The sequence below is a fragment of the Lonchura striata genome, chromosome 24 (assembly GCF_046129695.1).
Source record: "Lonchura striata isolate bLonStr1 chromosome 24, bLonStr1.mat, whole genome shotgun sequence".
NCBI classification, from domain to species: Eukaryota; Metazoa; Chordata; class Aves; order Passeriformes; family Estrildidae; genus Lonchura; species Lonchura striata.
Genome location: NC_134626.1, coordinates 2,068,779 through 2,084,068, shown reverse-complemented (window position 1 = coordinate 2,084,068; position 15,290 = coordinate 2,068,779). Strand labels below are relative to the sequence as shown.

Here is a 15,290-nt window from a genome sequence, read left to right as displayed (position 1 = left end):
GTATTATTATAATTATTATTTATAGTTATTATTTACTTATAATTATTTATTCCTTATACATTATTAATAATTATTTATTTATTAAATAATATATTTATGTAGTAAATAATTACTTATTAAGCAATTATTTTTTAAGTGTTTATTAAATAGTTGCTTATTGAGTAATTATTAATTCTTTTTAGATAATAATGTATTAATTATTTATTAAGGGTTTAATTATTTATTCAATATTTGTGTATTCAATATTGGGGAGGGTTTGAAGGATTTGGGAAGGAATTTGCAGGGTTTGACCAGGAGGGACTTTGGAGATTTTGGGAAGGAATTTGCAGGGTTTGAGCAGGAGGGACTTTGGAGATTTTGGGAAGGAATTTGGAGATTTTGGGAAGGAATTTGCAGGGATTGGAAAGGAATTTGCAGAGTTTGACCAGGAGGGACTTTGGAGATTTTGGGAAGGAATTTGGAGATTTTGGGAAGGAATTTGCAGGGATTGGAAAGGAATTGGCAGGGTTTGAGCAGGAGGGACTTTGGAGGATTTGGGGAGAGTTCAGAGGGTCTGGGCAGGAGCTCCCCAGTTGTGCCCCAGCCCCCCAAGCCCCTCCAGCCCCGTTTTCCCCCCAGGACGTGCTGACCGTGGTGGTGGAGGACCTGAGGCTCTGCACGGTCAAACCCTGCGAGGACATTGAGAGGAGGTTCTGCTTCGAGGTCGTGTCCCCCACCAAGTGAGTCTGGGGCTCCCTGGGCTGGCCTGAGATGGGATTTAAGCAGAAGCTGACAAATATTGATGCCAGAATCCTTTGGGAGTTGCTCAGACATAACCATAAGCTGGATCTGATTGTATAATTATATATATTTAATTATAAGAAAATATTCAGATTAAATTGTTATTAGTTCTTGATAAAATAATTATCTATTTATAGAATATATTCCATTCTATTCTTTATATTGAGAATTTATACTTCATATATAATGCCCACCTTTTAAAAACAGTTTCCAGACCTGCATGGAGGGTTTGGACTGGGAGCACCTCTGGCTGTCCAACCTTGTGGGGTAAATTTTTGCCTGGAAGGTTTTGAGTGGCAACACCCCAACCCTGTGGGGTAAATTTTTACTTGGAAGGTTTGGAATGGGAACACTCCAACTCTGTGGGGTAAATTTTTACCTGGAAACTTCAGAGTGGGAACATCCCAACCTCGTGGGGTAAATTTTTGCCAGGAGGGTTTGGAATGGGAGCACCCCAACCTCGTGGGGTAAATTTTACTTGGTAAGTTTGGACTGGGAACATCCCAACCTCGTGGGGTAAATTTTTGTCTGGAAGGTTTGGAATGGGAACATCCCAACCTCGTGGGGTAAATTTTTGTCTGGAAGGTTTGGAATGGGAACACCCCAACCTCGTGGGGTAAATTTTTGTCTGGAAGGTTTGGAATGGGAACATTCCAACCTCGTGGGGTAAATTTTACTTGGTAAGTTTGGAACGGGAACGAACCCAACCTCGTGGGGTAAATTTTTGCCAGGAAGGTTTGGACTGGGAACACCCCAACCTTGTGGGGTAAATTTTTGCCAGGAGGGTTTGGAATGGGAACACCCCAACCTCGTGGGGTAAATTTTTGTCTGGAAGGTTTGGAATGGAAACATTCCAACCTCGTGGGGTAAATTTTACTTGGTAAGTTTGGAACGGGAACGAACCCAACCTCGTGGGGTAAATTTTTGCCAGGAAGGTTTGGAATGGGAACATCCCAACCTCTTGGGGTAAATTTTTGTCTGGAAGGTTTGGAATGGAAACATTCCAGCCTCGTGGGGTAAATTTTACTTGGTAAGTTTGGAACGGGAACGAACCCAACCTCGTGGGGTAAATTTTTGCCAGGAAGGTTTGGACTGGGAACACCCCAACCTCGTGGGGTAAATTTTTGCCAGGAAGGTTTGGAATGGGAACACCCCAACCTCGTGGGGTAAATTTTTGCCAGGAAGGTTTGGACTGGGAACACCCCAACCTCGTGGCATAAATTTTTGCCTGGAAGGTTTGGAATGGGAACACCCCAACCTCGTGGTGTAAATTTTTGCCCCACTGCAATTCCCGTGCTGAGGATGCAGCGGAGCAGCCTCGCCCCACAGCCTGGCAGCATTTTTGGCTCTCCCCACCCATTCCCTGCTGTTGCAGGAGCTGCATGCTGCAGGCTGACTCGGAGAAGCTGCGGCAGGCCTGGATCCAGGCTGTGCAAGCCAGCATCGCCTCCGCCTACCGCGAGAGCCCCGACTGCTACTACAGCGAGGTGGGTCTGCAGAGAGGGCTCCACACTGTCTTCGTGCAGAGCTTTGAGAAATCTTCACAGCTCGGGAAAGGGGGGAGGTGTGGGAAATGGATCTGTAAAGAATTCTTAAAACTGTTCCTTTTACAGCTCAGCAAAAAGGGGGAGATGCGGGAAACGGGTTTGTAAACAATTCCCAAAACTGTTCCTTTTACAGCTCAGCAAAAAGGGGGAGATGTGGGAAATGGATCTGTAAAGAATTCTTAAAACTGTTCCTTTTACAGCTCAGCAAACAGGGGGAGATGTGGGAAATGGATCTGTAAAAAATTCTTAAAAGTGTTCATTTTACAGTTTAACAAAGAGAAGGAGATGTGGGAAATGGGTTTGTAAACAATTCTTAAAAGTGTTAATTTTACAGTTTAACATAAAGGGGGAGATGTGGGAAATGGGTTTGTAAAGAATTCTTAAAAGTCTTCTTTTTACAGCTTAGCAAAAAGGGAGGCATTGTGGGGAATAGGTTTGTAAACATTTCTTAAAATTGTTCTTTTTACAGCTCAGCAGAAATGGGGAGATGTGGGAAGTGGGTTTGTAAACAATTCTTAAAACTGTTCTTTTTACAGACTCTCCAAAACTTTTTGCAGTTCAAGAAAGAAAATTCTTTACAAATCCATTTCCATGGATTATAAAGAATGGATTTGTAAAGAATTCCCCAAACCTGACAGAAAGCTCACACTGCCTTGTACATGCATTTACAGCCACTGAGACAATAATTTACAACACAGTGTAACCAAACTAATAAGCCAAGAAACACTTATATTATAATTAAAAAATAGTTAGCTTCTAATTGTAATAACATAAATTACAGTATCTGTGTGGTCTCACCCTTCACATAAGAGTGAAAATAAAATTTTAGGCATCACACCAAGCCGAGTTTGCTCTTCTCCAGGTGTGCTGTGAAATAGAGTGAAAAATTAATAGGGTAGAAATTTATTTAGATTGGAGTGAAATGTGCTGGTTTAACTTTGTTAGTATAAGTCAAATATGTTGTTTAGTTTAGCAAGTTTGTAGTATTGATAAAACTGTTTTAGTTAAAGAAAATGTGAATTTTTAAGCTAAAGAGATGAGAGATTTTTTTAGATTTTGAAATAAATAGGACGGAGTGACCCAAGAGTTCTTCCTGATAAAAAACCAATTACAGGTCTAAATCAGCAGAATAAATATGCATAAACCTGTTGTGAAATTCTACACATATGTCCCTACAAATCTTTATAAGAATTTTAAGGTTTTAATTTTTTTTTCAGCTGGTGTAAATCTGATTATTGCTTTTCCCAACAAACCTTTATAAGAATTGTAAAGTTTTAAATTTTTGTCCATGTTTCAGGTGGTATAAATATGACTTATTGCTTTTCCCCACAAACCTTGATAAGAATGGTAAAACTTTAATTTTTTTTTCAGCTGGTTAACTTGATTTCTTGCTTTTTCCTTACAAACCTTTATAGGAATTCAAAGGTTTAAAATTTTTCAGCTGGTTAACCTGATTTCTTGCTTTTCCCTACAAACCTTGATAAGAATTGTAAATTTTAAATTTTTTTAGCTGGTATAAATCTGATTTCTTGCTTTTCCCTACAAACCTGTATAAGAATTGTAAAATTCAATTTTTTTTTTATTCAGCTGGTTAATCTGATTTCTTGCTTTTCCCTACGAATCTTGATAGGAATTGTAAATTTTAATTTTTTTTTTTTAGCTGGTATAAATCTGATTTCTTGCTTTTCCCTACAAACCTTTATAAGAATTATAATTTTTTTTTTTTTTCTTCAGTTGGCTAACCTGATTTCTTGCTTTTGCCTGCAGAGGCTGGACAGAACCGCCTCCCCTTCCACCAGCAGCATCGACTCGGCCACGGACTCGCGGGAGCGCGGCGGGAAGGGGGAGCCGATCCTGCAGCGCCTGCAGAGCGTCCCCGGCAACGAGCGATGCTGCGACTGCGGCCAGCCCGACCCGCGCTGGGCCAGCATCAACCTGGGCATCCTGCTCTGCATCGAGTGCTCCGGCATCCACAGGTGCTGCCGTCCCCACGGAATCCCGGGGAAATCCCGGAGGGTGGGATTCCAGGGAAAATCCCCAGGGAAATGGCCAAGGATGGAGGGTGGGAGCCCAGGGATGGAGGGCAGGAGCCCAAGGAAAAGTCCTGGGGAAATGGGCAGGGATGGAAGGTGGGATCCCAGGGAAAATGGGCAGGAGCCCAGGGAAAAGTCCTGGGGAAATGGGCAGGGATGGAAGGTGGGATCCCAGGGAAAATGGGCAGGAGCCCAGGGAAAAGTCCTGGGGAAATGGGCAGGGATGGAAGTTGGGATCCCAGGGAAAATGGGCAGGAGCCCAGGGAAAAGTCCTGGGGAAATGGGCAGGGATGGAAGGTGGGATCCCAGGGAAAACAACCTGGGATGGAGGGCAGGATCCCAGGGAAACAGCCAGGGATGGAGGGCAGGATCCCAGGGAAAACAGCCTGGGATGGAGGGCAGGATCCCAGGGAAAACAGCCTGGGATGGAGGGCAGGATCCCAGGGAAAACAGCCAGGGATGGAGGGCAGGATCCCAGGGAAAATGGGCAGGGATGGAGGGCAGGATCCAGGGAAAACAGCCTGGGATGGAGGGCAGGATCCCAGGGAAAATGGGCAGGGCTGGGGAGGGCATGATTCCAGGGAAACAGCCAGGGATGGATTAACAGATTCCCAGGGAAAACAACCAGGGATGGAGGGCAGGATCCCAGGGGAAGTGGTGTAGCTGGAATTGCAGTGTTTGATCCGACATGATCCAGTAGAAATTGTCCCTGTGTTTTTTATTTGCACAACAACCCCTGGCTCAGCTCCATCTGCACAGGGAGATAATTAAGAGCTGGCCTAACCTCATTAGGGGAATTGTGGGCCTGTGGAATTGTAATAATTCCTGGATTTTCTCCCTCTTGGCTGAACAGGAGCCTGGGTGTTCACTGCTCCAAGGTCCGATCCCTCACGCTGGATTCCTGGGAGCCAGAGCTGCTGAAAGTGAGTGCTGGATTTCCCAGGGAGAAATGCTGGGAATGCAGGGATTCCCTGGAAAAGGGGGAATTCCTCCCCTGAGGCTTTAATTCCCTCCCTGAACTTCACTTCCAGCTGATGTGTGAGCTGGGCAACAGCACCATGAACCAGATTTACGAGGCACAGTGTGAGGAGCTGGGGCTGAAGAAACCAACAGCAGGGAGCTCCAGGTGAGCCCAAAATCCAGGGAAAAGCAGGTTCAGGGATCCCCACAGCAACCCCAAATCCATGGAAAAGCAGCTGCAGAGGGCTCCAGGTTCCTCAGGTGCCCCCATCCCATCCCACTCACTTGAGCTGGTCTCTTGTGGGGGTCACTGGGGCTTTGGGATGGGGTTGGGAACCAGGAATTGCAGGAATTTACCGGGAATTGCAGGATTGGCCAGGATTTGCAGGATTGGCCAGGAATTGCAGGATTTATCCCTGATTTGAGGACTCCGAAATGCATGAAGCACCTGAGATTGAACATCTCATTCCACTCTCAACCACCCCCTGCACCTTCTGGTTGTGATTTGACACAACCGAAAAAAAAAAAAAAAAAAAAAAAAGACTTTTTAAAGTTTGAGAAATAGAAATTTTCGGCCTCAGGTGGACAAAACATCCCAGAGCAGCAGCTCCATCCCCTCATGGTGGCTTTGGGCAAACCCCGTTCTTTCTGGAAAGGCAGGTCCAGAGACCTCAAAATGTCTCATTTTAAAGAATGAGAAATAGGAATTTTAGGCTTCAGGTAGACAAAACCACAGAACAGCAGCTCCATTTGCTCATGGCAGCTTTGTCTGATATTTTGGGATTTAAGGAAGGTTCTGGCAGCTCTGGGATGACTTTGGTCAGAAATTTGTGATATTTTTGGATCTCAGGAATGTTCTGGCTGCTCTGGGATGACTTTGGCCAGGATTTTGAGATATTTGGGGATCTCAGGAATGTTCTGGCTGCTCTGGGATGACTTTGGCCAGGATTTTGAGATATTTGGGGATCTCGGGAATGTTCTGGCTGCTCTGGGATGACTTTGGCCAGGATTTTGAGATATTTGGGGATCTCGGGAATGTTCTGCCCTAAATCCCCGTTGTTCTGCTGCCCTCCCTCAGGCAGGACAAGGAGGCCTGGATCAAGGTGAAGTACGTGGAGAAGAAGTTCCTGAAGAAGCTGCCGGGCGGGGAGGTGTTGGCCGAGAGCGAGCGCAAACCGCGCCGCTGGTGCGTCAAGAAGTGCCAGCGGCACCACAGCGGCTGCCGGGCGCCGGCGGCGCGCAGGAAATTCCGCCAGGAGCCCGGGAGCGCCGCGGCCGCCGTGCTGGCCTCAGGTGGGGCCACCGGGACCAGGAGCTGGGCCGGGAAGGGCGTCCCTGGGGAAAGGGAAATGGAGCCGGGCAGGAAATGGGTGGGAGGGATGGCATGGGTGTCACTTTATCTAGATATATCTAATATACATAGATTTTTTAATATATACATTCATATACGTTTAAATATGTATTAATATATATCCATATTTATATATTTAATCTATATTTATATATATAAAATATACTTTCTAGAATATATATTCATATATATTCATATTTATATAGTTCATATATATTTATATATATAATATACTTTTTTAATATCTGTATATCTAATATACTTTCTAATATATAAATATCTAATATACATATATATCTATATATGTAATATACTTTTTAATATTTGTATAACTAATATACGTGTATATTTATATATATGTAATATACATTTTAATACATGTCTATATACATATATATCTAATGTACTTTTTAATATATCTAATATACATATATATTTCTAATGTACTTTTTAATATATGTCTAATATACGTATCTATTATATAGATATATATGTATATCTATTATAAAGATATATATGTATATAGATATATATGTATCTAATATACTTTTTATTATATATATATCTAATATATGTATATATTTATATACGTATATAATATACTTTTAAATATATATATCTGATATACATATATATTTTTATTACATATCTAATATACTTAGGAAGGTTTTGACTGCCCTGGGATGACTTTGGTCAGGAATTTGAGATATTTTGGGATCTCAGGAAGGTTCTGGCTGCTCTGGGATGACTCTGGCCAGGATTTTGTGCCATTTTGGGATCTCAGGAAGGTTTTGACTGCCCTGGGATGACTTTGGTCAGAAACTTGAGATATTTTGGGCAGTGTGCCCGCAGCCCCGGCTCTGGCTGTGCAGGCCCCGCTGGGCAATCCCCTCCTTTGCTGGCCATTAATTCCAAATTTCCCGTGTGAAGCAGCAGCCACGCTGGAGAGGAAATTCTGCCGGGATTCTCTGTTTTGCCCCGATGAGCTGGACTCCCTCTTCTCCTACTTCGACACCGGCGCCGGCTCCGGCCCTCGCAGTAAGTGCTTTAAAATAGATTTCGGGGGTTTTTTTTTGCTGTTGTTGTTTTTTTTTTTTTTGAGGGGATTTTTTTTTTGTTTTTTGGTTTTATTGAGATTTTTATCTTTAATAAGATTTTGGTTGACCTCTGCAAGAGAGGAAATGGCTAGGAAGGGTTCTGGCTGCTTTGGGATGACTTTGGTTAAAAATCTGTGAGATTTTGGATTCTTAGGAAGGTTCCGGCTGCGCTGGGATGACTTTGGTCACAAATTTCTGATATTTTGGGTTCTTGGGAAGGTTCTGGCTGCTCTGGGATGACTTTGGTCACAAATTTCTGATATTTTGGGTTCTTAGGAGGGTTGGACTCGATGGTCTTGAAGGTCTCTTCCAACCTGGGGATCCTGTGCATCCTCTGATTCTGGGATTCTGTGGATTCTGGGATCCTGTGGATCCTGTGATTCCAGTGATCCCATTGCTCCTGTAGATCCCATGATCCTGTGGATCCCATGGACCCTGTGATCCTGTGGATTCCATGGATCCCGTGGATCCTGTGATCCTGTGGATCCAGTGGCTCCCGTGATACTGTAGATCCCATGGACCCTGTGATCCTGTGGAGCCCATTGATCCTGTGGATCCTGTGATCCCATGGATCCCGTGATCCTGTGGCTCCTGTGATTCCATGCATCCTGTGGCTCCTGTGATCCCGTGGCTCCTGTAGATCCTGTGATCCCATGGATCTGGTGGACCCTGTGATCCCGTGGCTCCGGTGATCCCGTGGCTCTGGTGATCCCGTGGCTCCGGTGATCCCGTGGCTCCCGTGATCCCGTGGCTCCGGTGATCCCGTGGCTCCCAGCCCTGGAGCAGAGGCGCCGGGCAGGGCTGGCGCAGGGTCGGTGCTCAGGTGGCCGTGGTTTGTGTCCTGTTGGCCCCGCAGGTCTGAGCAGCGACAGCGGCCTGGGCGGCAGCACCGACGGCAGCTCCGACGTGCTCGGCTTCGGCGCCGTGGTGGACAGCGTCACCGAGGAGGGTCAGTGACACCGGGCAGGGGGTGACAGAGTCACCGAGGAGGGTCAGTGACACCGGGCAGGGGGTGACAGCGTCACCGAGGAGGGTCAGTGACACCGGGCAGGGGGTGACAGTGTCACCAAGGAGGGTCAGTGACACCGGGCAGGGGGTGACAGAGTCACCAAGGAGGGTCAGTGACACCGGGCAGGGGGTGACAGCGTCACCGAGGAGGGTCAGTGACACCGGGCAGGGGGTGACAGCGTGCATGGGTTGACAGCGTCACTGAGGAGGGTGGGTGTCACTGACACTGGACAGGGGGTGGCACCGGGGAAGGTGGGTGGCACACAGTGAGACGCTTTCGGCTGATCCCTCCTCTCCCTTTCCCTCGCCTTCTTCCTTCCTTTCCCCATTTCCCCTTCCTCTCCCTTTTTTTACTCCTTTTTTTTCCTTCCTTCTCCCAACTCTTTCCCCATTTTTCTTGCCCCCTTTTTCTTGCCACATTGTCTTGCCCCTTTCCTTCCCCCCTTTTCCCCCCACCTTCCCCATTTTTCCCCTCTCCCGCGCAGAGTGCGAGGTGTCGGAGGACTCGAGTGGAGAGGCCGAGCTGGAGCCGGAGGCGTCGGATGCGGAGGAGGTGCGGGAGCCGGCGCTGGCGCTGTGCCGGGCGGCGCGGCGCCGGGCGCTGCCGGCGCTGGCCGCGGCGCTGGCCCACGGCGCCGACGTCAACTGGGCCAACGAGGAGGACGAGGGCAAAACGCCCCTGATCCAGGCCGTCAGCGGGGTGAGGGATGGGAATTCCCATTGGGAACTGGGGCTGGGAATTCCCCTTGGGAATGGTCCGGACTGGGAGAAATGGGCTGGGAATTCTCTTTGGGAATCGGGTCAGGGTGAAATGGTGTGGGATGTGAGAATTCTCTTTGGGAATGATCTGGGTGAATTGATGTGGAATTTCATTAGGGAATTGGGTCTGGGTGAAGTGGTCTGGGAATTCCCTTGGGGAATGGTCTGGGCTGGGTGAAATGGTGTGGGAATTCCCTTTGGGAATTGTCTGGTCTGTCTGATCTGAAATTCTCTTCTTGGAGCACAGGAATTGTCCAATCTGGCTGAATTCTTGTGAAAACTCTGGGAATTGCCCAATCTGGCTGAACTGACCAAAAATTCCCATTTTTTCCCCCGTTCCCAGGGCTCCTTGCTGGCCTGTGAGTTCCTGCTGCAGAATGGGGCTGACGTGAACCAGCGGGACGCGCGGGGCCGGGCGCCGCTGCACCATGCCACCTCCCTGGGCCACACCGGGTGAGCGCCGCGGCGTTCCCGCTGCTCCCGAGCGGAATTCCCACCTGGAAAACACAGACACTCCCCAGATAGGCAGCATCCAGCTGCAAAATCCGGATTTTGGAGTGTGATAAAAGCTCAGGCGGAGTGAGGCGGGAGATTGGCGTGGAAGCTTTTCCTTGGCAGGCTGGGTTGGAACTCCCAGGGAATTTGTGTTTGGAATGGAATTCCCAGGGAATCTGTGGCTGGGGAGGGGCTGGTTTGGAATTCCCAGGGGAATTTGAGATTGGGATGAAATTCTCAGAGAATTCGTGATTGGGATGGAATTCCTGGGGGATTTTTGACTGAGATGGAATTCCCAGAGAATTTGTGGCTGGGATGGAATTCCCAGGGAATTTGTGGCTGTCCCATCCCTGGAAGTGTCCCAAGGGCAGTTTGGAGCACCCTGGGATAAGGATGATGAGCTGGAATTTGGTACCTCTGGAATTCCTTCCCTGAGGCTTCCTGTTCCCCAGGCAGGGGTGCCTGTTCCTGAAACAGGAATTCAGGAATTCCATTATCCTTTTCCAGGCAGGTGTGCCTGTTCCTGACACACAGGGCTGGAATTCCTCTAGAATTCCCCAGGAATTCCATGATTCCTTTCCCTTTTCCAGGCAGGTGTGCCTGTTCCTGAAGCGTGGGGCCACTCCGGACACGCCGGACGGCGACGGGCAGGACCCGCTGAGCATCGCCGTGAGCGCCGCCAACGCCGACATCGTCACCCTGTGAGCGACGGGCCTGAGGCACACCGGGAATGCTGGGGACACTGGGAATGACTGGGAACACTGGGAGAGGCTGGGGAGTACTGGGAATGGCCAGGGAACACTGGGAACCACTGGGGAACACCAGGAGAGGCTGGGAAACACCGGGAAGGGCTGGGGAACACTGCCTTAGGACTGGGAAATACTGGGAACACTGGGAAACACTGCCTGGGAACACAGAAACTGGGAAATCCTGGGAACACTGGGAAACACTGCCTGGAACAGGGAAATACTGGGAAACACTGCCTGGGAACAGGGAAACAGTGGGAAATGCTGGGAACACTGGGAATCCCTGCCTGGGAACTGGAAATGCTTGGAAGTACTGGGAACACTGGGAAACGCTGCCTGGGGACTGGGAAACACTGGGAAGTACTGGGAACACCAGGAAACACTTCCATGGGGAACAGGAATGACCAAGCCCTGTCCCGCAGGCTGCGTCTGGCGCGGATGAACGAGGAGATGCGCGAGGCCGAGGGGCCCCTGGGGCAGCCCGGGCAGTTCCCGGGCAGCAGCCCCACGGAGCTGCAGTACAGGAAATGCATCCAGGAGTTCATCAGCCTCAACATCGACGAGACCTAGGGACAAACCTGGACAAAGCCACGGATATTTGGGATATTCTGTGTTTTCCCTGCTGGTTGCGATGCCCGCGCCCCCCTGGCAGGCGTCGCTCCTGCGGGAGTTTTGATTTTTTTTGTTGTTTTCCTGTGGGGTTTTGGGGGTTGAGTTCTCATGTTTGACTACTGGATGGTTGAATTTGGGGTTTTTTGGGGGGGTTTTTTTTTGGAGGAGGAGGAGATTCCCAGGGTGCGACTGCACGTTGTGGCACGTGGGGTGGAGTGTGGGAGGTGAGCTTAGAGGTTAAAAAAACAACCAAAAAAATAAGGAAAAAAAAACTCAAAAAGAGAAGAAAAGGAAAAACCTTCTGTGGCCAGGAGAGAGCCACCAACGTCAGGAGCGGACTGAGGCGCTGGCCTGGGATTCCAGCAGGGATCGTGGCTGGAGCCTGCTCTGCCCCAGGAGGACTCCGAGGTGCCCCCCAGGCTGGTTTTGGGGCAGGGATGCTCCAGAGGCCCGGCGGGATCGGGATTGGGATCAGGATCGGGATCTCCGGCGGCTCCTGGCCTTTTGCTGCTCTTAGGACCGAACCAGCCATGCTGCCCCGACTGCTGCCTGGCTGCTCAAAGCCATCGTTGTTTCCGTCCTGCTGGAATGCCCAGAAGGATTCCCATCCCACAGCATTCCTGCAAGGATTCCCACCCTGCTGGATTTCTGCAAGGATTCCCATCCCACTGGAATGCCCGGAAGGATTCCCATGCCACAGGATTCCTAAAAGGATTCCCATCCCACTGGAATTCCTGAAAGGATTCCCACCCTACTGGAATTCCCAGAAGGATTCCCATCCTGCAGCATTCCTGAAGGGATTCCCATCCCACTGTAATTCCTGAAAGGATTTCCATCCCACTGGAATTCCCAGGATTCCCATCCTGCAGGAATTCCCGGAAGGGTTCCCATCCTGCTGGAATTTCTGGAAGCAGCAGCGCTGATCCCTGTCGCTGGCGATGGGCTCGGGGCAGGGAGGGAAACCAGCTCCAGCTGCTTGGTGCAATTATCCCAGAATCCCAGAACCCAATTATCCCATTATCCCAGAATCCCATTATCCTAGAATCCAATTATCCTAGATCCCATTATCCCAAATTCCCATTATCCCAGAATCCCATTATCCCAGATCCCAACCTGCTCCCAAATCCACCCTAAATCCCAGGCCTGCAATCCCGGCACAGTTAGGATGGGTTTGGAGCTGATCCCAAATCCCAAACCCAGCCTAAATCCCAGGCTTGCAATCCTGGCTCAGCTAGGACGGGTTGGGAGCTGATCCTGCCCCTAAGCCCAGCCTAAATCCCTGTGTCCCCCCAGCAGGACCCCCCAGCTCCCTGTGGTGCCCCCAGCCCAGCCCCTGGAGCTTTCCAGGACCCCAAATCCCGCCCTGATCCCAGCCTGGATCTGGGATTTGGGGCAGCCCTGCAGGGAATTCCCTCTCCAGCCCCGTCCCACCCTGCCCGCCCCTCCACGCGGGGATTTCTCGGTGCTGAGTCTTGTCAGGGGCCTTCAAAGCTCTTGGAGCAAAGGAGAATTTTCACTTGTGGGAGAGAAAGAGAATTTTCACATTTCAGAAAGGGAATTTACACATCGGAGAGAGAGAGAATTTCTACATTTGAGAGTGGAGGAGAATTTTCACATTTGAGAGCAAAGGAGAATTTCGACATTTGAGAGAGAAATTTCACATTTGAGCAAAAGAGAATTTCTGCATTTAGGAGAGAGAATTTCTTCACATTTGAGAGAGAATTTCTTCACATTTGAGAGCAAAGGAAAATTTTCACCATTTGAGAGAGAAGGACAATTTTCACATTTCAGAGAGAATTTCTTCACATTTGACAGAGAAGAATTTCTTCAGTCTTGAGAGAGGAGTAGACTTTTCCCATTTGAGAGAGAATTTTCCCATTCGAGAGAGAATTTTCACATTTGAGAGAGAATTTCTTCACATTTGAGAGAGAAAGATAATTTTCACCATTTGAGAGCAAAGGAGAATTTTCACATTTGAGAGAGAATTTTTTCGCATTTGACAGCAAAGGAAAATTTCTTCACTCTTGAGAGCAAAGCACATTTGAGAGAGAAGGAGAATTTTCACATTTGAGAGAGAAGGAGAATTTCTTCACTCTCGAGAGAGAAGGAGAACTTTCACCATTTTCCACCATTTTCCAGTTTTCCCCAGGAGAATTTCCCACTCAGCACGGCCATGATTTGACTTTTTAACCAACTTCAAACTGATTTTCAAGCCCCTCATTGCTTTCACCACCTTTTTTAGGAGTTAAAAACCTGACTGATCCTTCTGAGAACCGAGCAAAACCGCGACTTCCGCTTTTTGGGTCGTTTTATTTCACTTTTTTTCCGGGAATTCTGGCCAGAAATCCTGGCCAGGCTGCACCCTGGAAGCTCAGACTCACTGCTGAAGTTGGGGAAAAAAATGTAAATATCGATGCAAAAAGAATCATCTTGCCAGACAATGGATTTATTTAAGATGTATTGGTACTTTTAAATATTTAGAGTCAATGTATAAAAAGCAACTTGGTGCACTTTTCCTACCTGACAGTATTTTGGGGGGGGTTTAATGTTTTTTTGTTAAGGGTTTTGTGCTGTCTTTTTTAATCCGTGGAATTGTTAAGTATTTAATTTATTCTTATTATTGATGTGCCCAGAGGACTGTGCAATTTTTATTCCATGCAGTTGGTCTGTATTTAATGTCAGGATTTTTTCCCCCCCTTTGTAGAGTTTTTAGGGAATATTTTTCCAAAAATTGCCTTTTTTTTGTTCCCTTTTCTTCCCCTCCTTTTTCCCTTTTGTGTTCATGTCACAGCTCCTGAGGCATCCAAAGCCTCAAATTTGAGATCAATGCCCTGAATCCCCAAACCAAACATTTCTCCAGGAAAAACAAAAGTGAAGGATGCACTTCTCCCTATTTCCTGTGTTTCTTGGACTTTTTATTGCTCCTTGGGGGGGGTTCCTGGGTGGGTGTGGGCGCCAAATTCTGGAGGGGGGAGCGGGGAAAATGCACAGAAAATTCAATTTCTGTTCTCAAAATGCACTTCCAGGCTCTGAGGGAGGTGAAAGAAAATATGAATATTTTATTTTTCCTGCCTGCAGCACAGCTGGGTTTGTGTTGTACCATCCTGGTTGGAATTTTTGCCCTAAATTGGATTTTTTTTCTGTTTTTTTTTTCCCCCATTCTCCTTTTTATTTTTCCCATTCATTTTGTTTTTCCAGAGTGTTTTCTCTGGGATTGAACCACCTTTAACAGGAGGAATTTAAAAGCAAAATCACTTCAGCCACCAGGATCCTCCATCCTTGGAATTTTTTGGGATCTGGGGGAATTTTTATTTGACCCAAGTGCCTGGACTTGGATCCAGTCTGGGTTTGGATCTCCGGGCTCTGATTCCAGCTGGAATTTTCAATATTCCGGGGTTATTTCAGGTTATTCCAGCCTTGCTGCATCGGAGCTGGGAAATTTCTTGGATATTTAAAAGAAAAAAAAAAAAATGGGAGTGGAAGTTTTGATGCCTTTAAGAAAAAAATCTGTGAGAAGCTGAGCTGTGCCGGGCATCAAATGGAAAATTAATTGGAAAATACCTCTGATATCATCAAATTAATTCATTAATCATCATTAATTAATTGTCTTGCAGCTCCCAGGAGAGAACTTGGAGGGAGGATTTTGGGATTGAGAGATCAGGAACAGCAGAAATATCAGGAAAATACCAAATTCAGGATCGGGAACAGCAAAAAATCAGAAAAAATCCAGGATTGGTGCAAGGAAAGCCCAGGAGCTGCTCAAGGAATGCTCGGAATTCCTGCCTGGGGGGAAAAGGGAATTTCTGTGTTCCTCAGGAATTCCTGATTGGAGAATTGGAGGTTTTTAGCAATTCCTGAATGGAGTTTTTGACTTCCTCACCAATTCCTGGTTTGAATGTTTG

General features: G+C 47.4%; 1 protein-coding gene across 1 annotated transcript in view; it reads left to right on the top strand.

The window, feature by feature from the left end:
* Window positions 1–14,281, top strand: part of ACAP3 (ArfGAP with coiled-coil, ankyrin repeat and PH domains 3) — a 45,480-nt gene extending 31,199 nt beyond the window's left edge. The window contains exons 13-24 of the mRNA XM_077788102.1: window positions 619–719; window positions 2,156–2,267; window positions 4,095–4,303; window positions 5,214–5,283; window positions 5,392–5,486; window positions 6,399–6,613; window positions 7,602–7,709; window positions 8,625–8,717; window positions 9,262–9,476; window positions 9,879–9,988; window positions 10,621–10,731; window positions 11,199–14,281. Of these exons, the coding sequence (XP_077644228.1) occupies window positions 619–719; window positions 2,156–2,267; window positions 4,095–4,303; window positions 5,214–5,283; window positions 5,392–5,486; window positions 6,399–6,613; window positions 7,602–7,709; window positions 8,625–8,717; window positions 9,262–9,476; window positions 9,879–9,988; window positions 10,621–10,731; window positions 11,199–11,346 (1,587 nt within the window). The 3' untranslated portion in view covers window positions 11,347–14,281. The remainder of the gene's footprint in view (window positions 1–618; window positions 720–2,155; window positions 2,268–4,094; window positions 4,304–5,213; window positions 5,284–5,391; window positions 5,487–6,398; window positions 6,614–7,601; window positions 7,710–8,624; window positions 8,718–9,261; window positions 9,477–9,878; window positions 9,989–10,620; window positions 10,732–11,198) is intronic.
* Window positions 14,282–15,290: the final 1,009 nt, after the last annotated feature.